This window comes from Antedon bifida, chromosome 1 (genome assembly GCF_963402885.1).
Source record: "Antedon bifida chromosome 1, ecAntBifi1.1, whole genome shotgun sequence".
Lineage (NCBI taxonomy): Eukaryota > Metazoa > Echinodermata > Crinoidea > Comatulida > Antedonidae > Antedon > Antedon bifida.
Window position 1 is genome coordinate 26,134,923 of NC_136226.1, and position 21,743 is coordinate 26,156,665.

The following is a 21,743-nucleotide window of genomic DNA, read 5'->3' on the forward strand; positions in this document are numbered from 1 at the left end:
GTTATGGAACCAAATCGCAGCATTTGAAAGACCTGAAAAAAGTGCCAAGTGTCAAGTTATTATTGCTTTTTAAACCGGCTTGTGTGTTGGGCAACTGCAGCACTTTTTTCAGGTCTTTCAAATGCTGCGCACAATGATGGTGGTATGGTCTCTGTAAATGCATCTAGATTTGGTTCCATAACAACCTCAAGAAGACTCTTGAATAACGCATCAACATAATTATATGTACATTCTGTTAAAAGTTTTTTAACAATGTAACCCCCTTTCTTGTACTTGGGAAATGATATTACGTATTCCTTTTCTCCAGCCTTATTTACCATTTGTTCTCTGGTACTGTTCTCATTATAGTGAAGAGCAGCTATGAAAAGTCGACTCTTCATTCCACTATATGAAAAGTGGAACATTTTAGGAGCGAAATGATTAATAAGGCTATGGTACCCTTCCACTGATGACGTTTGCCCATGAGGTGAAGAATTGCGAATGTCCTTCACCAACATTTTGGTTTCAACAAATTTTTGTAAGGCATCACAAGCTTCAGTATCAGCAGTCAACCACTTTGTTAACCGTTGGTCTGAAGGAGACATTACCGGATGGGCACATTCCGTATATGGTTCAGGATGTCCAGTATGAAGATTTTGTACATGTCTTACCACAGACTTCCACTTTGCTTCAATGATATCTTTTTCATCAATGTTGGTGGACATTACACACCAGTAATAATGGTTAGAAATAGATTTTTGCCAATTACCTAAAAGGTTACACGATTTTTTTGTTGATATGGCCTGAATCTTTTTCTTAATACTTTTTGCAATGTGCCAGCAGTCAAAATAATGCTTAATGTCTGGACAATTATCCCTTAAATATTTTTGTAGTTGTCTATGTCTATCGGAAACAATTGTACTTATATTTACTTTGAAATCTTTAAAGACATCCAATGTTTTTTGTAGACCCTTCAGTTCCATATGATAAGATGATTTAACATCACTACTCTGAACTAATTCAACATTCAAAATCTTGTTTTCGGTCAAGTCAACTGATGTGTATGAACCATATTTTGCACTGTGGCCCATACTGTCACAGCGTCCATCTACTCCAATAGAAATATCCTTGCCCTGTAATTCAGCAAAGTGCTTATCCCTTTTAAAAAACCAAGTATTCCTTACAACTCTGTGTAAGAAATTTTGTTGGTGACGGAAAAAAGTACGTTTACTAATGGCGCTCACGTTGATACTTTTTAGCGCTCTTAAAAATTGTGTGGGTGTTGAGCCAGAAAAAAGAATAGCCCCACTTAGTAAAATATTACCCATTGGGGTACCTCTAGCTTCTGGCTGACTTTTCCACTCGCGGTTAGTGTGGCAACATAAGCATCTTATGTTTGCAATAAGCATGCTTCCCTTGTTACGACAACATACTTGAACTTTACTAGAAAAACAGGAAAGGCATATAGAAAGTAGCATCAGTAGCTGATTGTGAAAAACAATGTATTTTGGCTGTCTATGTGCATCCCCATTAAATCCTTTCATCTCATCATCTTCCATCTCTGTATCCTCACCATCTGAAACTGATACATCCTCTTCAGGTCGATAATCTGAATCGCTATCATCTTCTGTCGACTCATCAAAATCTTCATCATCTTCATCAGACGATTGTTCTTTGTATGTTGGTTTGGCTTTTTTGGGTGCCACGACTTTAGCTTTGCTCATTTTTCTTCGCCGAGCACGTTTTCTTTGCTTTCGTGTCTGTGTGCCTCTGGACACCATAAGAGGCTTATCGCATACACTGGCCAGCTCCTGTTCATCCTCTTCCTTATCCTCTGTTCCAGTAATGAGCTCCCTGATCACTCTCGCCTTTTCCCTTTTAACAAATGCTGACCTGTTGGAATGAATATTAATACTATTAATAAATAAATATCAGACAAACCTAAACATTTTTTTTTTTATTTATTGAATCTATTACACTAACCTCTGTGCTGTACACTCTTTGGCCACCTGACCACCATCGTCGGATGTCTCCCTCACAACATGTATTGTTGGTACCGCTGTTTTGGCATTCAGTAAAAGCCTAAAAGTAGTGAGGAAACCGTTGTCCAGTTAATATTAAGGGCAAAATAACGCAAGCAATATAATTATAATATAGTTGTTAGTTCCCGCTTACACCGACAGGACATTCTCCTACTGAGCATAACAGTGTAGGCATTGACTACCCTCCATCATGATTGTACAGCATTCAGTAAGTAGTACTAATTAGGCCTGGCTAGGCTAGCCCTATCCCATTATTATATTATAATAAGCCAAATACATAACAACTAGGCCTAGCCTAGTTGAGTTATCTGTGTGTGTAGGCAAAACTAGTTACTAATACTTATTATGTTATGTTTATTTAAAGATAAACCAACATAAAGTAAATACTATACACATATCAGGCGGAGCAACTGTACTGTATGTATGTAGTTTTATTGTTACTGCAAATTATGTGCCCGCGCGCCTAGAAGCTAGGCTTGGCCCAACAGGCCCATCAATAGCGACGGCGAACGTATTTTATGCAGTTTTTGTTGAAGGTAAAATATTAAAAGTAAATTCATCTAATTAACAAATACCTACTTTGTAGCTAGACCAGCTTTGAATTGACCCATGTTTGTAAATGAATCGTCTGAAAAATGCTTAAAACAAAGCACTGATCGAGCTGTGGGTTTCCATTTATCGCGTTTTGTACGTACAAATCTTGTCCATTGCCTGGCGATGAAACTGTCCTTTGGCCACCGAAACAATAAGTTATTTTCATGATCACAATTCGCAGCAACACAGCGAGAAGGCATATTGATTTATTATAATAGATAAATAAAAAAGTAGCTGACAATAATAATAGTTGAACAATAACAATTAGTACCAGTAGAAAGCAGTATGCAGTATATAATATTAGTAGTAAACCAGCGTCTCATGCATGCACGTGTGTTGTTTTAAAAGGCGGAAGTAGAATGTCTTCTGCCTGTGACGTCACGCTTATAAAGTACGATGGCATATTAACGTTCTTAATTAAGAGGTGATTACGGCCATACCGTTAAAAGTAGGTCAATGCAAATTTCGGTCAAGATTTATAGACATTAAATCTACCCAAAATATCATTAATATCTGAATTTAAAGACTGTGGCACTAGCACTTTAAGTATCCAGATATCTCACTTCGGTGTTTGCATCGATTAACTTTAGATAGTAATAATCAGTGTTTAAGTATGGTATTCTTCTAGATAGCTTTGATGGGGTGAAGACTTAAAATCAGGTCTAATAGATCTGTATGTAACTGTAAAAAAATGTGCAATTGATTTGAATGAAGTGTACCAAGTGCTTACTTAATGAATACAGTTACTTGAAAGATACAGTACTGGCCCACTTTGTGAATCCTTTGGTTTGGCGTGGGTCATAACAAGGCCTCTTGGTTAGGATACAGTACTGTACGTGAAAATAAATAAATACAGTAATACAACCTGCCTACTTAATTAATACTCGCAGCACTGGCCCACTTTGTGAATTCTTTGGTTTGGCGTGGGTCCCAAGCCCTGTTGGTTAGTATACAACAGTGTAAATAAAAAAAATAATTACTTGGAATTGATTTGAAGGAGCATACAACCCGCCTGCTTATCAAGATACAACACTGGTCCATTTATTTGGTTTTCACATGCTCATCACAATCTCGCTAACCTGTGACTATTATGATAATTCAAAGTACCTACATACTCTGATACTGTGATTGACATATTATTCCTGTAACTGTACCTACTGTACTACAACTGTACCTACTACAACTGTACCTACTACAACTGTAAATAGCATGTTAACTGTACCTAGCATGTTAACTGTACACAACACAGGCAAGATGTTTTGAATTGATCACTGCTAAACATACTCAGCATTCCTAATGAATACCAATCCCTAATTCAAAGGATGAAAGAAAAACCTACACAAGATAATCCTACATGTCATAGAATTTTTTTAACAAAACTATTTATGTTCCAAACTGTACAGTTTAGTCAATCTTAATTTCTTTGTAAGTTGATTGTAAGGTCATCAGTTACAGTACAAAAACTGCTATGGTATCATACTGTATTGATTGCAGAAATCAGTCAAAAAAAGAAGAAAAATAAAGCCAAAAGATACCATAGAATTTGTGTAAAATACACAGTATAAAGAAAATGTGTTATATAAAGTCAGACTGAAGTTGTACTGTAGTGGTTGCCATATTAGAAAAACAAGTTTTCATTTATATACAGTATGTTTAATGTTTTTTTTATAGGTTTATTTTCCGGACACCGAAAGGGCAGAATGGTTGAACAAGGTACAGTCGTTTTTCATACAGTAGTAGTTTTACTTCCAATTAAAATCCAAATCTGAGAACCTTTAACATGTTTCTAAGTAAAACCTCATATTATCAACTTTACATTATATAATAAAACAAAGAAGTACTGTACAGTACATTGAATACAGTGTTTTACGTTTTTAAATCATTTACCATATTAACCGATTTTACCACAAATTTCAAGTAACAAAGCAATCAATATTCAAACCATTATTTGAATTTAATTTGCTGTAAATGATATTTAATGTGCACAGGATGTCCCATGACCTTTGTGGGTGTGTTATTATAATTTCAAAGTATACTGACACAATATCCTGTACAGTACTATGATGTTAGATGTTGTAGGCTGTATGAATACATTAAGGCAAAAAGAAAGTTCAAAGGTTATAGTTTATCTGTTACCATGAAGTTGATAGGCCCTTCTCTCCTCCATACCCTTCTCTCACCACTCCCCCCTACTCCACACCCCTCTCTCACTGCTTTCCCCTTGTTCCACACCCTTCTCTCACCACTCCCCCTACTCTCACCACTCCCCCTACTCTCACCACTCCCCCTACTCTCACCACTCCCCCTACTCTCACCACTCTACTACTCTTACCACTCTCACCACTCCCCCTACTCCACACCCCTCTCTCACTGCTCTCCCCCTGCTCCACACCCTTCTCTCACCACTCCCCCCTACTCCACACCCCTCTCTCACTGCTCTCCCCCTGCTCCACACCCTTCTCTCACCACTCCCCCCTACTCCACACCCCTCTCTCACTGCTCTCCCCTGCTCCACACCCTTCTCTCACCACTCTCCCACCGTCCCCTCCCTTCTCTCACCGTCCCTCTTCTCCACACCCTTCCCACACTTCTCTTCTCTTCCACACAATTCTCTCTCTCCGCCTGTCTATCTTCGCCAGCTTTCCTCCACTCTTCTTCCACCTCCCACTTCAAAAAGGTTGTCTTATACCAATACGCTTCAATTGAAGTATTTATCTAAATTACCTTCTTTTAAAATTTTCTTAGATTGTGAAGCAACTGTGGCCATTTATCGAAGGTTATGTAACAGATTTGTTGAAAGAGACTGTGGAACCCTCCGTACAAGAGGCCCTCCCATCTTATCTCAAATCTTTTAGGTTTGAGAAGATCAAGCTAGGGCGATATGTAAGTTTTTTCTTGCAAGGTTTTATACTTTAATGGATCTTGGTATAGCAGGTTGTCTATTATCTAGACTTGAATTTACCTTTTTTAATTGGCCCTTTTTTATTGGATGTACAGTATCATATGTCATAAACAATATATATTTCCACAAAAATGGTGGCATCACCTAGAAAGCAGTATGTACTGTACTAAAAGAATAAGTATGTTTTGTATGAATTTTCAATTTAAATGTTTCAATTTATTAGTTACTATAAATTACATTTGATATAATGGTTCTATTTTAAATGCAAACTCAAATTTTTGTAACATTTTGAGAAATTTCTATACAGTTTAGTTACTTAATGGAATCGTTCTTTTTCTTCTGACATCCGTCAGGCAACTTCCACCAGTGTCTTCAAATCTCTTCTCAAAACCCACCTTTTGAATTTTGTATTTTCTAAATTTTTCTGTCAATGTAAAGCGCATTGAGGTTTTCAGCATAATGCGCTATATCAAGTACCAGTTATTATTATTATTAATATCTCATTAGAATAGGACCATCAGTCTTCAGCTAAAAATAGTATTCCTATTCAACTCATAAACATTTGTATTTTTATGTCATCATCAAACTAAAATAAATCCTGTTGGAAAATATACATATGCATAATGGGTATAGCAATATTTATGGATTGTGAAAAACCTGTGTTCATAATATAATTTGTTATAATATAATTTATTAGTAGGCCTAGTATAAAAAGGAAATATTTGATTTCAAACCTGAGAATTTAGTTGCATTTTATGCACACGTTATTTTAAAAATAACATTTTTTTGAATAAATTGTAATGTACATCATATTTTGATATCCTGTACTATACTGTTGTTCCTTGTTAAACCTTTGCTAATACCTCTTTCCCTTTACTCCTAACCATTTTCCCATTCTTCCTCCTTCCCTTTCCTCTTGCTATGTTTTTCCTTATTATTTGTGTTTAATCAATCATACTTTTTGTGCTTTTGTTAGCCTCCTAGAATTGGTGGAGTAAAAGTGTACACAGACAAAGTTGCCAGAGATGAAATTGTCATGGACTTAGAGTTGTTGTAAGTTTGTTTATTTGTAGCCACTTATCCCAGTACTATAGTACACCTGACATTATAGTTGTCTAGTTATTTACAATACTTTATACAGTCAAATCTACCAATACCATGACATCCTTGGGCTGGCATAATATGTCTGGTATTCTGAAAAGTCTGGTAATATTCTGAAAGTGATTTTAATTTTAAATTGTGCCTCCTTCATAATATTGTTTTATTCATTTTAAAGATGAGAAAAAAAAATTGTATTGTTTTAAAACTATCTTTCTTCTCGTTATGAATTTTGTATTGTATTATTTATTTTGTATATTATGAAGGAAATAAATGTTATTATGAAATGAAATGAAATGGTAAATAATAATGTTGGAAAAAAGACGTCTTGCTTTGGAGAGTTTTCAGAGATTCCAGTATAGGGAGAGTTGATTAGCCCTATAGTTATTAATCAAGAAATTAAAATTAGTTTTAATAACAACAACTAAAAATAGCATTGAAGAATATTTATACAATTAGTACGGTAGGCCTTACCACCCACTGGTGAAAGTAATTTTAATTGAACTTATGTTTTTATCAACACAGTTATGCCGGTGACTGTGACATTGAAATTAGTTTTAAAACTCTCAAAAGAATTAAAGCTGGAATTCAAGACATCCAAGTAAGTTTAATATTATTCAAATTTGTTAAAACAAAGTTTTTAGTTGTACTGCCATTTTTGTTGTGGCTTATACAAAATACATTTTATTTTTCATGCCTGTTTTAAATTTATTTCCATTTTTTTTCTTTTGGAAAATTAATATTATTCTTAGTACAGTAAATAATGTTTAATTTTGTTATAATTATTGTGTTTCTATTAAATGTAGTTTTATTGCTTGCTTTAGTTTCTACTTAACAGTAAGGATTACTTTCTTCCACCTATATGTTGTATAGTGATCATATAATTAAGATGTACAGAGGCGTAGGCTGGTTGCTGTCTGTCGGCGAAAATTGTATATGCAGGACTAACACCCCTGTACCATCAACCTCCCACCCCTCCAGCCTACACCCCTCGCCCCTAATGTACCTCAGTTTCCATATTTGTATTTTTGCTACTTAACTTGAAATCACTGGCAGTATGTTATGAATATTCTCCAACAAATGTATTTCAGAATTGTACATTGGATCAGGTGAACATTTTCACTCTGATTGGATAGAAATACTGTAAACATTGATTACTGTAGTTTTTTCATGCATTGTAGTTGTATTTGATTGCTAATATTTTAAAAATAAAAACAAATTATGTATTTCTGACGGCTGGTAATTTTGAGTACAGATACCATATGGTTAATTAGAGTCATATCTAGACCTGTATGATAACTCGCTCTAATTGCCATACTAAATTGCAGTACATTGCACTTTCTAAGCTAACACACTTTAGGATAAATATAGTAGGGTTTTGCTTGTGAAATTTGGTCCAAAATATCTTGTATGCATGGGTATAAAAAGAAGTTACCTAGCTTAATAACCGATGCTTAATGGAAAACACTGACCAATCACACTTAAGTGAGATATTTCCCATAAAAGTTTCACTTAACTAAATATATATGCACTGTAGTATTAGTATTCACTAAAGCTCTGTCTACACTATCAAACTAGTTTGACAAAAAAGTGTGATGTTCCCAAATATGGTATTGATATGCTTAAATATGATAGTGATATGACATCGGGTTATCACATTTTTTTGTCACATAAAGTTTGATAGTGTAGACAGAGTTTTAGATAAAGAGATTTTTATTTTATTTTAAGGGTAAGTGTTTCCCTTAGCCTAAGTGTGAATACAGTCACTTCTTTAATTTAATAAACATGAACCACTCAACAATGCAAGTACTGTGCTATATTTACAAATTATCAAAAATAAATATTTGTAAAGTCTAAAGTGGCTAGCAAACAACAAGTATTTACTGTATGGTTTAGTATGTTATACTTTATGTGTAGCCAAGTTAGCTATTATTGATTAATAAGGTTGGCTCATGCCGTAAATTATTAACTATTTTGTTTATTTAGAAAGTTACATGTGCATGATTCATGAGTATTTGTTTATCAATATTTCAGGCCAGGTGTTTTAAATTTGATAATTACATTTTGTCAATATTGAGTGAATTGCAGACTTTCTAATTATGAATTCATAATATATTTGTATATAGGCCTAAATATTCTTTGAAATGGCAGATTGTGTATACATCACAATACTGTACCACCAAACAAACACTTCAATTTTTAAGAAATTTTACACAGTAAAGTGAAGAATATATATATTTTTTATTTTAATACTCTGTTAACCAAAATTATATTTAAGTATCTTAACTATCTTTAAGTGCTTACAGTAATTAGGTATAAACTCTTTATTTTATCATTGTTAAAATATATATAAGTAAATAATGTAAGTTTTTGGTAAATGTTTTTTTTTTAACAATAGCTCCATGGAACTCTTCGTGTAGAGATCAAACCATTGGTGAATATCATGCCTCTGATTGGTGGAATGTCGTTCTTCTTTCTGAATAAACCTGTAAGTTATAATTACCAACATCTTTTTTACGTTGGACATTATATTTATGTTTACCCATTGTACATTAATTAATGCTCAATTACCGGAATCGTGGAGAAGTTAACAAGGGGTAGATTTTACATACAATACAATTTCCTCTTTAAAAAAAGTTTTGACATACAGACTGTTGTTTAACTGTTGATTCAAAATCATGTGTTTTTACTCAGGGTACCCGAGTCTAGGACTCGCTCATCTTCTCCTCCATCTGGACACTATTGAGTAAAAAGTGCGATTTATAAAGTACTACTCCTCCCTTATTCGTTGTAGTATTGAGCTGGGATTGGCATGAATATACTACAGGGACATGTCCTCAAAGCTATAGAGCGGGATTTTTTAATTTCAAACCGGATGCGCGCAGCCATATCACGTCTTGAAGATGGTACCGTATAGCCGTATTTGGTAGCGAGGTTATTGATGTGTATGTGACATTTCATCCAGTCTTACGACGTCATTACAGCTTCTTTTGCTGTACCCCGAGTATCGCACATTCATGCTTGTTTTTTTTAATTTTAGCTGTTTTCTAATGTTATGCTCTTCATTATAGTATAATTGTTTAAGGTATTTAATCTACTCTCTTTCAGGCTACAGATTTTAATTTAACCAATTTAGCTGATGTACTTGACATCCCAGGCATAAGGTGAGATAAATATATTTATCGATAAATGCAATAAGAGTACTTAAATCATGTTAATGTGTAACTATATTTAGTTCAAAGAATCAATAAAATGGTGAGGCTACAAGCTCTCTATATATAAAAAAAAAAAAAGAGATGAAAAGAAATGTGTGCTTTTTCAACTGATTTTTCTTACCTGTGAGAGTCTGAGGTTTCTCCACTTATGATTCAATCACAATTGATGATTGTGATATCTAAATTTGTAATTATTTAGATTAATACCTGATTACTTTATATATATTTAAATTTGGAATATTTTAAAATGTGGAATTTCTTTTATCATTGTGTCACAGTGATGGTTTATTTCCGTTCACCTCTTATGAAAAGCATTGAACCAGTAGCAGATGACAAAAGACCTGTTGTTAATTGGTACTGAACAATATCAGACGATATAATCAGATCAGACATATAATTATAAAAATATCTGTCAGATTTATCCCCAAAAAATGAAAATGTGAAACATGCTGAAATCTTTGACATATGAACAGGACAAATTAAATTGAGAAAAAAATGTTAATTATGCAACCTTTAATGAATAGAAATGTGTAAATATACATGTTTTACTTTCTTTCGTTAGTGGAATCCTGCGTAACATAATACAGGATCAAATTGCACATTTCCTTGTGTTGCCAAACCGTATACCCGTCAGTCTTATGGAAGATGTGGATCTGACAAGTTTGAAATACCCCATGCCTGAGGTAAGGCAACAAATAATTTAAATTGTATTACCATAATATGTGGTATATACTGTCATGTGGATATCCACACTTAAACTTCAATGAGCATAGTTCAATCAAGGCAATCTAAGAACAGGATGCTGAGCTCCAGAGATCAAAGGGTTTACCTGTGGCTGCGACACAATATTTTAAATTGTATTACCATACTAATGTGGTAATACACTTCTGTCATGTGGATATCCACACACTTCTAAATGTGCAGTGCAGTAAACTTCAATGAGCATAGTTCAATCAAGGCAATCTAACAACAGGATGCTGAGATCAAGGAAATCAAAGGGGCTGGGACACAATCAGTTCCACGCCCCTCAACAGACACCGCACGCCGCTGAGAATATGTACATAGTACAGTACTGTTTGTATTTGTCGCAACCAGACATAAGATCAAAGAATGTTACGGGTGGGTTCCTATCTTGACAAGGCGAGCTCAGTGTCCTGTTGTTAGATTGCCTTGATTCAATCCAATACATTTCAATTCCCGGTTATAAACCCACCAACGAACTATAATACCATGTTATGCAGTGAAGCAGAATACACCTACAAACTCTACATGGTATACAACTATATTGCCTTTCTGTTTTCAAATATCAGCAACTACTAAATTATTAAATTACCTGTTCGTAAATAAATAATTAGTATCCATTACTTCTTGCCCAATGCTTTATTGTATTAATAATTCATTCACTAAAAGCCCCTGGTGTCATAATTATAAATTATGTATTATATAATTTTCATATTGACTTCATTGTTTTTCTTTGCTTTCCATGTTATTTACTCTTTAATTTCATCAATAACTGAAACTAGGATTTTGTTTTTTTAGGGTGTATTGAGAATCAATATTGTGGAAGCTAGAAATTTGATGAAGATGGATATTGGATTTTTAAAGAAGGGAAAGTCTGACCCCTATGTCGTTGTGGAAGGTACTATTCCCCTATTTGATTTGAAAAAAGTAGATGTCTTAAATGTGTGTAGTAGAATGCCTACCTCCTTTTCTGACTTGAAAGTAATCCCATTCTGGGGATAAGCCAACCCCTACAAATTTGAAAAAGAGGTATCATTCTATATTCACTAAACACAAAAAAAAAAGGAAAATGTAAAAAAAATGTTTAACAGTTAAAGTTCTGTTTTGCTCAAGAAAAATTAACCAATAATTATCTCATTCAAATCAGATAATTATCGGATAAAATGCAATAATGTTTAACCTTTGACCTAAAGGTCAAATTGCGGTAATGTCTGCATATTCGCACTATATTGTTTTAATAATTATGTGATTGGTTAAAAAATTAACAGATAATTTTGTTATGGCTGTGGCCTAAACATGGCCTAAGTAGACTATATCATACTATTCATTTTTAAATCTTTTAATCTTGAATATTATAGATGTTTTTTTTTCTTGTTTTTGCAGTGGGCGCTCACAAGTTCAAAACAAAGGTGATAAATAATACCTGTGACCCAAGTTGGAATAAATACTTTGAGGTAACTGCCTACAGATTTTACTTTTTGCATGTACTTTATTTATTTTTAATGTCAAGTCCATCATAGTTTTGTTTATAACTTGTGTACATGAGGTTTAAATTGGGTTGTGAGTCAGTCGATAATAAGTTCCGTCTTACTACCCAATTGACTGCTCATGCCCAATTAGAACCATAAATGTTATGACACTTATAGGTAGATTTTACTAACCGTTTCATTATATATGATAATCGCATTACAGTACTAGACATTTATATTTATTTTGACATAACAAACTGTATGCTTTCTCCATTCTCATACTAGATGTTATTATGGCATGTTTAAAAACGAGAGGTAATGTCCATAGAGTTAGGAAATTAGAATAACATTGCTAGTTATAGCGCATGATGTCTATAATACTTAGTAAAACTAAATACTCTAAACTTCTATTTCATACGCATCCAACAGCGAGCACAAACTCGCCACTTACAGGATGGATAAACTATTTTATAATTTATCGTACTTAAAAACTAAGTCTCATTTGAGAGTTGAAAGAGTTACAACCCTGGCACTACTGTAGGTCAGGATTGAACCATGGACCTTGGGACTGGAAGGCAAACACGTTTAACCACCAAGCTACAGCTCCACTTCACCATTTATCTTTGATTATTGCATGCTTAGAATGTGTAGTTTTTTTAGCTTGGAGATTCAAAGAAGATCGTTCCATTTCATACAGCAGTGTTATTTAGAATTAGAGCTATTCAACTTTTTAAGTATCCAGGTATCTCACTTCGGTGTTTGCATTGATTAACTTTAGATAGTAGTATTCAGTGTTTAAGTATGGTATTCTTCTAGATAGTTTTGATGGGGTGAAGACTTAAAATCAGGTCTAATAGATTTGAATTATAATACAGTAAAACCTTTGGGGCATCCCTATTCAGAGGATACACCCATTTAGGGGACACCCCTTTAAAGGGACACTTTTACGTAAAACGAAAAAAAGGCTATAAAATATATCTTTTTACCACTATGGCAAACCCATATTAAGCGAGCTCCCATTAAAGGGACAGGTAATAATAATAGTACGAATTTGTAACGCGCCAATTCCAGCAGTAAGTGATCAAAGGTATGAGAGAGCTCAATCTGAAAGAAAAATATGAGTTTTCAAGGCAGATTTAAAGGCAATAGTTTGTTGGGTCTCAATAATAGGCATAAATAATAATAATAATACACTTTTTTTTTAGTTAATTTAGAACGAATCATATAAGGAAATGCATGATTGGTTATGACCAGTTTGCAAGGCTCTTATTTGTCTCTAGGTTGTCGTGTTTGAGAAACTCGGGCAGACAGTGGAAATTGACCTTTTTGATAAAGACGCAGACAAAGATGACCCTATGGGAAAGTGAGTCTTGCGGCGGATGCCATGTGTATTTCAATCTTGTTTTGTGGTTCCATACTTTAGCGATTGATGATTGAAAAGTTTTTTCTGAAATGTCGAGAAATCTCACTCTGTGCGATTATTTTCAATTACTTTACTATTGTACAAAAAGTATGGAACTACTTCTCATTGGAATAGATGTGGTCATACCCCTTTTCTTTATAAAAAAAAAAGATTGACATTGACATTAAATTTTTAATTTCAGGCAGTAGTTGATGTGATTGATGGGCAGTTTCTAAACCTAGACCTCTTTGATTATGATACACACAGTTCAGATGACCCTCTTGGAAAGTGAGTGGGAGTCTGAGGTCAAGTGTTGACCTTTAACCTCCCAATATTGGCAAAACATGCTTTCCATATAACATTTCAAAACTGTCTAACAAAATAGAAAGTTGGGATGATGGTTTAATAATTTTTGACTTCCAGTTTTCCTTTTTGTGTCATTTAAAGCAGAAAAAATCATTATAGGTAATTGAAGCCTAATGTTGTACTTTGTTGGGGGTGTAATTAATCTGCACAATTAAGGGTGGTTGCCTAGGAGTTGTAGCAGTAGTGGTGGACGTAATGGTATTTTTGGCAGAAACATAAAATGGTAGTCGAGATTATAAAACTACTCCTGCCTATCTCAAAAGCACGTATATGTGTATAGGTCGTCATATTATTAAATTTGACTACCTTTATACTATGTACTATACTATTCCATTCTAACAAGCATTTATTTATATATTATAAGGAATTATATATTTTATATATATATATATATTTAAACAATTATTATAATCAATATATTTCATCTATAATAGAAATTATATCTACTGTACTTGCACCACTCTGCACCTACAATACAACTGAGCCTCTAGCCCAACATTATCATGGCAGCACTATCTCTCACCAAATATTTCTATATCATTGGTAACCCATGTGTGTGTAGTTGACATCATAGAGATGATGAGGAATCATTTGAACATTCAATTTTTCAATTGTGATCATGTTTGATTTTTTATTATGTTGTTTTATTAATCCATCGACAATCAGTTTATGAGTATTACTCCATATGTTTTTGCACAATTATTTATATCTACAAACAATAGGTAAACTAATATTTGATACCACCTTTTTTGTTTGATTCATTTGCACCAGAGTGTAAGGTGTGTAGGTAGTGGAAGGGAACAGTATAATATGAGTAGGGGAAGCAAGGGGAAAGTGTTATAAGAGGCAAAAAGAGATACAGCTTGGGGGATAAGGGGAATGCATATGAAACATGCATTTCTATAATTTATTTTTGAGAATTGACTGTACAGTATTACATAACAATTTGTTTGATGCACCAGTCATCTCATATCAAGGAAAACATCAACTCACTAATTTTTTTGTTAGATGATGTGCCACCAGTTGCCTCATCTCAAAAAAACAATTTTGCACTAGTCATTCATCTCAAGAAAAAACATCATCACAATACTAAATTGTTATATTTTCATTGAAATTGGGAATCAAATTCATATGGTAACAATGAACGTAATTGTTTTATTTTATAATTGTTTTGTTTACATTTTTAGCCTAAGTCTTGACATTGATCATATTTCACAAGCTGGAAGCCTGGATTCAGTGAGTATGCTATTCACATTATTTGCTGTATTTATTTAGGAAATGCTTTTGCAGTTTTTTTAGAATTTATATCAGAATTGTAAATTCAAGTTGACTAAAGCAGCGTTCCGCAAACTTTTTATTTTGCGGCCTAAAATCCTCTTCCCGGGACTAATTTTAGGAATGTAATGGCGCTCACATCCCTGGAAATTGCATTGTAATTTTGTTTTTGGAAGGTTAAAATTGTGCTGATGATCCGGAAAAATTCAGCACAACCTCCATTTTGTAACGAACACAAAACTTGACACTTACATTGCGGCGATCAAAACTTTAGCCGCATATTAAAAATCGGACTAAAGAAATGCTACATTTGTTTGTATATAAGTTAAACATAATGCTTGATAATAATAATATATGATAATAATTAATATAACATAATAACACTTAACATGACAAGTTTACAGTATTATAAGATTTGACATATTCATGTTCTTATTGTAGTGGTTACCTTTAGAAGATGCTACAAATGGTGAACTACACATAAACTTAACATGGCTTAGCTTGAGTCACACAATGAACGACCTAAATGTTGTAAGTACTAAAAGCAAAATTGCACATTTGTTTATCTAACATATTTATTTTTACTCGGGGTACCCGAGTCTGGGACTCTCTCATCTTCTCCTCTTTCATACGACACTATTGAGTAAAAAGTGCGATTTATAAAGTGCTACTCCTCCCTTAGTCGTTGTAGTATTGAGCTGGGACATGCCCTCAAAGCTATAGATTAGCCGGATTTTAAAATTTCAAACCGGATGCAGCCATATGACGTCTCAAAGATGGTACTGTATAGCCGTATAAACTATTTGGTAGCAAGGTTATTGATGTGTATGTGACGTCACATCCCGTCTTATGACGTCATTACAGCTTCTTTTGCTGTACCCCGAGTATCACACATTTGTGCTTTTTTATTTACGGTGTAAAATTGCTATTGTAAATATAGATGTGTATACACTGTTTTCTAAATCTTTATTGTCAAATATTGTTGGTAAAAGTTATAGATAAATCGTAATCATATACATGTTGCATATGAATTAAAATTTATAAATTTAAATGTTTATTTCACTCATGTTATATTCATACATATTTTTTTAGCAACTTGCTCAGTGTCGTCATATTGAGTCCACAATGGGTGAACTTGTGTCATCAGCAATTTTAATTGTTCGCCTTGACTCGGCCAAAGATTTACCTGTAAGTATGATAATTATGTACTGTATGATTCATTATTCTGAGAATGGTTGGCGCAACAGTTGATGAGCTAGCATGTACTGTACATTGATAACTCCATTCAAAATAATAGATTATTTTTACATTGTCATATAGACGTCCAAGAAATCGTCTAGTTTGCCAAGTCCGTACTGTCTGCTGTCCTTAGGTCACGTGGAACACAAAAGTCGTGTAAGTTCTGAAACTAGTTACTAGTTATTATCAAAAGCCAAATTATTTTCTGCAAACTACTATGCCAGAATCTTGTTGTGATTGTATTAAGCATTAATAGACTCTGAAAACAATACAGCATAGCAACATTGGCTAATTGTTCACAACCTTTCTCACTCAATTTTCAGCTGCTCCAATTTCCAATCCTGTTGTAGAAACTAACCATACCAGAGAGTAGTTTTGTTAAGCATGTATATTCTTTATTAACTTGGATAAAATTTAAATTGTATTTTATTTTTCTCATTACATTCTTCTATTTTAGATAATTGTTGATAACAGCAGTCCCGTTTGGGAACAAGTGTTTCATTTTCTTGTGCAAGATCCAAATGTCCAATCACTTGATGTAACGGTAAGAATCTATAAAATCAATGTGTTATTCCCAAAAATTTATAATTTCACTTTTATTTAAAATTGAAAAATTAAACTTTTTTGTTTTCAAGAAAGCTTTTTTCATCATTTATTAATAATTTTGGGTTTTGTTTACTTATATTTATTTACCAGATAAAAGACAGTAAGAAAGACAAATCTGTTGGTGTGTTGAATATTCCCTTGCGTCGTGTTTTGTCTCAGCCAGATTTTGTCCTAGAGCAGCCTTTTAATGTGGATCACTCGGGTCCACAAAGCAGGTTGTTTGTACGACTTTGTGTCAGAGTAAGTAATGAACATAAACAGATATGTTTAATCTGTATACAATTCTTTACGATAAACAGGTAATTAAATACGTACATGTGCGACTGTTCAACTTGTTGTCAACAAGTCTTCATCTGGCAATGACTGGATGTTAGTGGTTGCTGGGAGTAGCTTTGCTGGTTGTAGAGCAGCGCAGCGCCTCTAATGGCAAACTTAGTCTGCACATCACAAATGCGTATTAAAATCTTGAGTTATCTTTATCTTAAATTATTTATCTTTAAATTATAAACAGCATGCCCTCTGTTGATCTCTTTATTTTGCGAAGTATTTCACTCAGTTTTTTAGAGCTTGATTTATTTGTTTGTTCTGGTAATACTGTACTTCTCCCTCATTGAAGAAATTTAAGTTATGTGGTCTTCTGACCCATGGCACAGTTTCAGCACCTTGTAAACGTTGCTAAAGCTCTGTTTCATTCAAACTAGTTTGACAAAAAAGTGTGATGTGCCCAAACATGGTAGTGATATGATGTCATCATGTCCATATATGGACACATCACATTTCTCTGTCTCATTAAGGTTATTGTATACTTTTCATTTTATTTTAAATTTTTCTACTTTTATTTTAATTAGGCGCTAGAAGCAGCTCCCAAGAAAAGCAAAATGAGTGTTTCAGATCCTAAGGCATTTATGGTAAGAAAATGTAATCAAAATAAGCAAATATAATAATACTAGTGCAGTTAATAAATTTATTTGTGCAAAAATTATTAAATTAATACATTTATTTAAACTATTTTCTTTTATTAACTTGACATTTGATAAAGAAATTCTGAATTAGATGTAAAATATATCAAATACTGTATATATATCCAATTAATTTACATGGGTCTTGTTCCTTTAAATGTTATAAATGTTCACTCATTTGTTTTATCAATGAACCATTTATTTTAAATACCAGTATTCGCAGTACATTGATTTCCGTCCGATTTCAGCAGACTAAGTTTTTTCCCAATAAAATCGTTGTTTTATTGCATTATGACTGGCATTTTGGTCGTGTTTCCGAAGCCAAAAATTAACCGATAATTAACCAATAAAAACTAACCGATAATTATCTCATTCAAATCAGATAATTATCAGATAAATAATAATATTACATAGCCTATGTAAATACGTGAACGTAATTGGTTGAAACTGCATCACATGACTACTGCTGCAAGGTTTGTAAATCGTATATATCCTCGAGTATGATGATATTGACTGAGTAATTTTCACGTAATTATCGTGTCCTTGTCATTCAACTAAATAATCCAGCAAATTCTCGAGTACGATGATATTGACTGTGTAATTTTCGTGTGGCAACACTCGCGTTTGGCGATAAATAAACAAAAGTCATCTACTGGGACTTGAACTTGCGATGAAATTGTCACTCCATCGCAAGACAGCGCTTCATGCACTGTGCCACGGAACTTGCTAGAAGAAATTAATCAATTAAACTATTTAAACTATGCATACATCGCCCTCATTTGTTATTAGTCCTCTCTAGATGTGATGAAAGACCGTTTGTGATTGGTTAATACTCATAGTAGTAACTCGGTACGCGCAACGCGGCGAACATCCGGTGATTCGGCACAAAGATTATTATTTATTCGGCCTAGGCCTACCTGATAATAATATTATTAATGTAGGCTTATTTGTGGAAATGCTTCTGTTATTATTTAAACAACTTAGGCTAGTGATTATTTTATTGCCAAGGAATCATTAATTAGTAATTATCTGTATATTATTCTTCGCAAAGTAAGGCCTAGCCTAGCTACCCGACCCAGCAGATATTCTACTTGTTGTTGGATATGTAATATAACAGATATCGTCTTTTATATCGGTAAAATATAAGATTTGACATCCATCAGAAATGATATTAATTATGTTCTCTGGGAATGACTGATCATGTTCACTTTATTGGTTAGTAATTAACTAAAAATTAAATTGTTTTGGGGCTGCGAAAACTAAGTTAGCAAACCATTTTTGTTTGATATACTGATCTATAAATAAAGTTGATTGACTTTCACCAAGGTTGTACGGAGAAGTGGAAGTGTTAGCAGCGTAAATGTGGATGAAGATGACGACGAGGATGACAATGACAATACTCTACAAACTGATGCTGATGAGCATGTCTTCAATGGAAATCACAATGGTATTGAAGACCTAATGATGAACGATGATAACGCAAATACTGAGTTAAGAAAACGCCATCTTGATTCTACCAAGTAAGTCATGTTCATCACACATATTTAGTCCTCTTATTATGTTTTTCGTACCCTTTTATAGTATCGAAGTTTATATTTTGATAATTTATCAAGTGTTTTTTTATATTCATATTAGCAGTGAACATATTAGTTGTTTTTATTTAATTTTATGATTCTGTCAAACAAATCTTTATTTTAGTTTTACTCTATATTATTGTTAAACAGTATTATTGAGATTTCTGTTAACTGAATTTCATTACAGTATATTTTGGTCATGTCATTGATTTCACAAAAACATTAGACGTTACTGTATTCATTTTATTCATTTCTATGATTGTTAGATCATTGCAAAACTGTTAAATTCATCTAGTTAAATGTTAAATTAACTAGTAATGCCCATCTTCCCTGCATTATTTATTGTCTATGTTCTGAGTGCTTTCAATATTTTGTATTTATTTTTATCTTATTTATTTAGCTTTATTAATTATAGGTGTGTACTTAAATTGGAATCCTGTATCTTTAGTTTGCTTACTTACTAATATGTCTGTATTGTGTCATACATGCCATACCTTAAACAACATACATTTTAGTTACTATTTCCTTTTGTTTTCTGTAAACTTACTTTTGGTTTGAGAACCGAAGTGTTTGGTGTCATTTAGTAAACATTTTGTGTTAGGTGTGTTATAGTTTTGCTATGAGTATTAGTAGGATACTAGTAATATGTGTTTTGTCTGTAAGTTCACTACATGTAGTTGAGACCATCTAGTGCATGTTAAGTTATACAATTTTCTAAAGATATCGCTTAGTATAACCATTTCTTCACAAGCTGCATTTCTGATGATGTCCATTCGGAACACGGAGAAGGAGAAACAGAGATAAGTCTTGATATAGATGATGATGGTAATTTAAAAAGACGGGGAGAATCATTAAATCAGAAGAAACCCTCTAAGATTCTAAGAGAAAAGGTGTTGAAACAGCTCTGTTGTCTGATTTTGTAAAATATAGTATAGAAATTGAATAAAAAAGAGACTGTTTGTTATAACTAAACTTTTGATATCTTTTACACAAAACCAGAGAGCAGTCTCTTTATTGTACATGATTGGACAATCTAGGATCCAACCTGTGTTTGTTATATCTGATTATTGTATATAGTGTTGCTGCTATTCTTCCAGTGCAACTAAAAATCATGAAAACTTTATTATAATTATATCCAAAGAATTGTTCATGCAGTTATAAATTTATTTATAGTAAACAATTTATATTTAAAAAAGGTTCTATTTATATAGTATACTTATAATATCTGTGTTACAATTTTTACACTATTTGAATATATTCATTATATAAGAGAGTAAATGTGTATGAGAGTAAAGATGTACTATAGTAACAAAAACACAAAAGCTTTGCTTTTTACTAAAGACTCTAACCTCAAATTAGAGACCAAGAGACGAAAAACCAATACACCACATTGTATAAAAGTACTATTCTACTGTAGAAGCTAGGCCTATTGTTATTATTATATATGCACAAATTTCAATGTATGAGTCAAAGATAGATATATTATTGGGTTTCTACCAATAGGCCACAGGGCCCTGGTGGTTTTACAGGCAGAGCTTTTCATCTTACCATATAGTTGATTTGATTGATGTAATATTATCCTAATTAATTTATACAATCAAAAAATAAAAAGGTAACATTATGATGTTTAGAAAAGTGTTTTTCTAACCGTTAAGTAATTTGTAGTATCATTTATTACTATTGTTATATACTTTATAAAATATGATTGTTGTTTTTGTAAAAATATTCATGGATATTACAGTATTAGTAAAGAACGTTTTCAAAAGTTAATATCAGGTGCTTGTGATTGCTAAATAAATTTTGTGTATATCATTTACTGCTTTATCTTAGCGTTTCATTTAGTTTTAGATCTTGCTGTACCTGTATCATATCCTAGTATCATATTAACAGCAATTTCCTCAATGTACTGTGGTTAGTATATCCTGTATTACATATATACAGTAGTAGAAAAGTGTCTCTTAGTTTTGATAACAATAAGCGGCTTTTTACATCCTGGTTCTTAGGTTCAATTTGTCCTTAGTTTATTAAAGTTATAATAGTTGATAAAACGCTTATTCTAAGTGAGAAGATAATCAAGAGATTATATTTTACATATACACAACCAAACTAAAAGAACTTTATGTTATATTTAAGATAAAATCATGTGTTTTTTGGTAATCTTAAATATACAATAGTAATTGGAAGAAAAAAAGAATAATTTTATGTGCAAATATAATCAAATGATCCAGAAAAACAAATATTAAAAATTGCAACTGCAATGAAGTAATTGCAAAATAATTATA

General features: G+C 32.9%; 2 protein-coding genes across 5 annotated transcripts in view; one reads left to right on the plus strand and one right to left on the minus strand.

The window, feature by feature from the left end:
- LOC144847089 (extended synaptotagmin-2-like) overlaps window positions 1-21,743 on the plus strand; it is a 31,011-nt gene that overhangs the window by 3,694 nt on the left and 5,574 nt on the right. For 2 of the 4 annotated variants that reach the window (XM_078703601.1, XM_078703599.1), the window contains exons 2-19: window positions 4,287-4,328; window positions 5,361-5,498; window positions 6,494-6,570; window positions 7,141-7,216; window positions 9,014-9,103; window positions 9,724-9,779; window positions 10,393-10,513; window positions 11,370-11,469; window positions 11,955-12,025; window positions 13,645-13,730; window positions 14,996-15,044; window positions 15,525-15,614; window positions 16,176-16,271; window positions 16,404-16,478; window positions 16,780-16,866; window positions 17,019-17,168; window positions 17,777-17,836; window positions 19,214-19,407. In XM_078703601.1, the coding sequence (XP_078559727.1) occupies window positions 4,287-4,328; window positions 5,361-5,498; window positions 6,494-6,570; window positions 7,141-7,216; window positions 9,014-9,103; window positions 9,724-9,779; window positions 10,393-10,513; window positions 11,370-11,469; window positions 11,955-12,025; window positions 13,645-13,730; window positions 14,996-15,044; window positions 15,525-15,614; window positions 16,176-16,271; window positions 16,404-16,478; window positions 16,780-16,866; window positions 17,019-17,168; window positions 17,777-17,836; window positions 19,214-19,407 (1,658 nt within the window). Of the gene's footprint in view, window positions 1-4,286; window positions 4,329-5,360; window positions 5,499-6,493; window positions 6,571-7,140; window positions 7,217-9,013; window positions 9,104-9,723; window positions 9,780-10,392; window positions 10,514-11,369; window positions 11,470-11,954; window positions 12,026-13,320; window positions 13,404-13,644; window positions 13,731-14,995; window positions 15,045-15,524; window positions 15,615-16,175; window positions 16,272-16,403; window positions 16,479-16,779; window positions 16,867-17,018; window positions 17,169-17,776; window positions 17,837-19,213; window positions 19,408-20,212; window positions 21,438-21,743 lie in introns of those variants that run through there. The other 2 variants (XM_078703602.1, XM_078703600.1) reach the window with 2 other exon arrangements.
- On the minus strand, window positions 54-3,155 carry LOC144846692 (uncharacterized). The gene is made up of 3 exons (XM_078703566.1): window positions 2,601-3,155; window positions 1,963-2,061; window positions 54-1,872 (listed from the first exon to the last, which is right to left on the minus strand). Exons 1-3 carry the CDS (start codon window positions 2,813-2,815, stop codon window positions 60-62), a joined length of 2,127 nt encoding a protein of 708 aa, XP_078559692.1. The 5' UTR covers window positions 2,816-3,155; the 3' UTR covers window positions 54-59.

Bases quoted from the DNA above. Each gene is read 5' to 3' on its own strand.
- LOC144846692 (XM_078703566.1), bottom strand. From the start codon at position 2,815: ATGCCTTCTCGCTGTGTTGCTGCGAATTGTGATCATGAAAATAACTTA. The intron at 2,062-2,600 runs GTAGGTATTTGT...CACTACTTTTAG, and splicing joins AAAGCTGGTCTAGCTACAAA to GCTTTTACTGAATGCCAAAA. The intron at 1,873-1,962 runs GTTAGTGTAATA...TCATTCCAACAG, and splicing joins AAAGAGTGTACAGCACAGAG to GTCAGCATTTGTTAAAAGGG.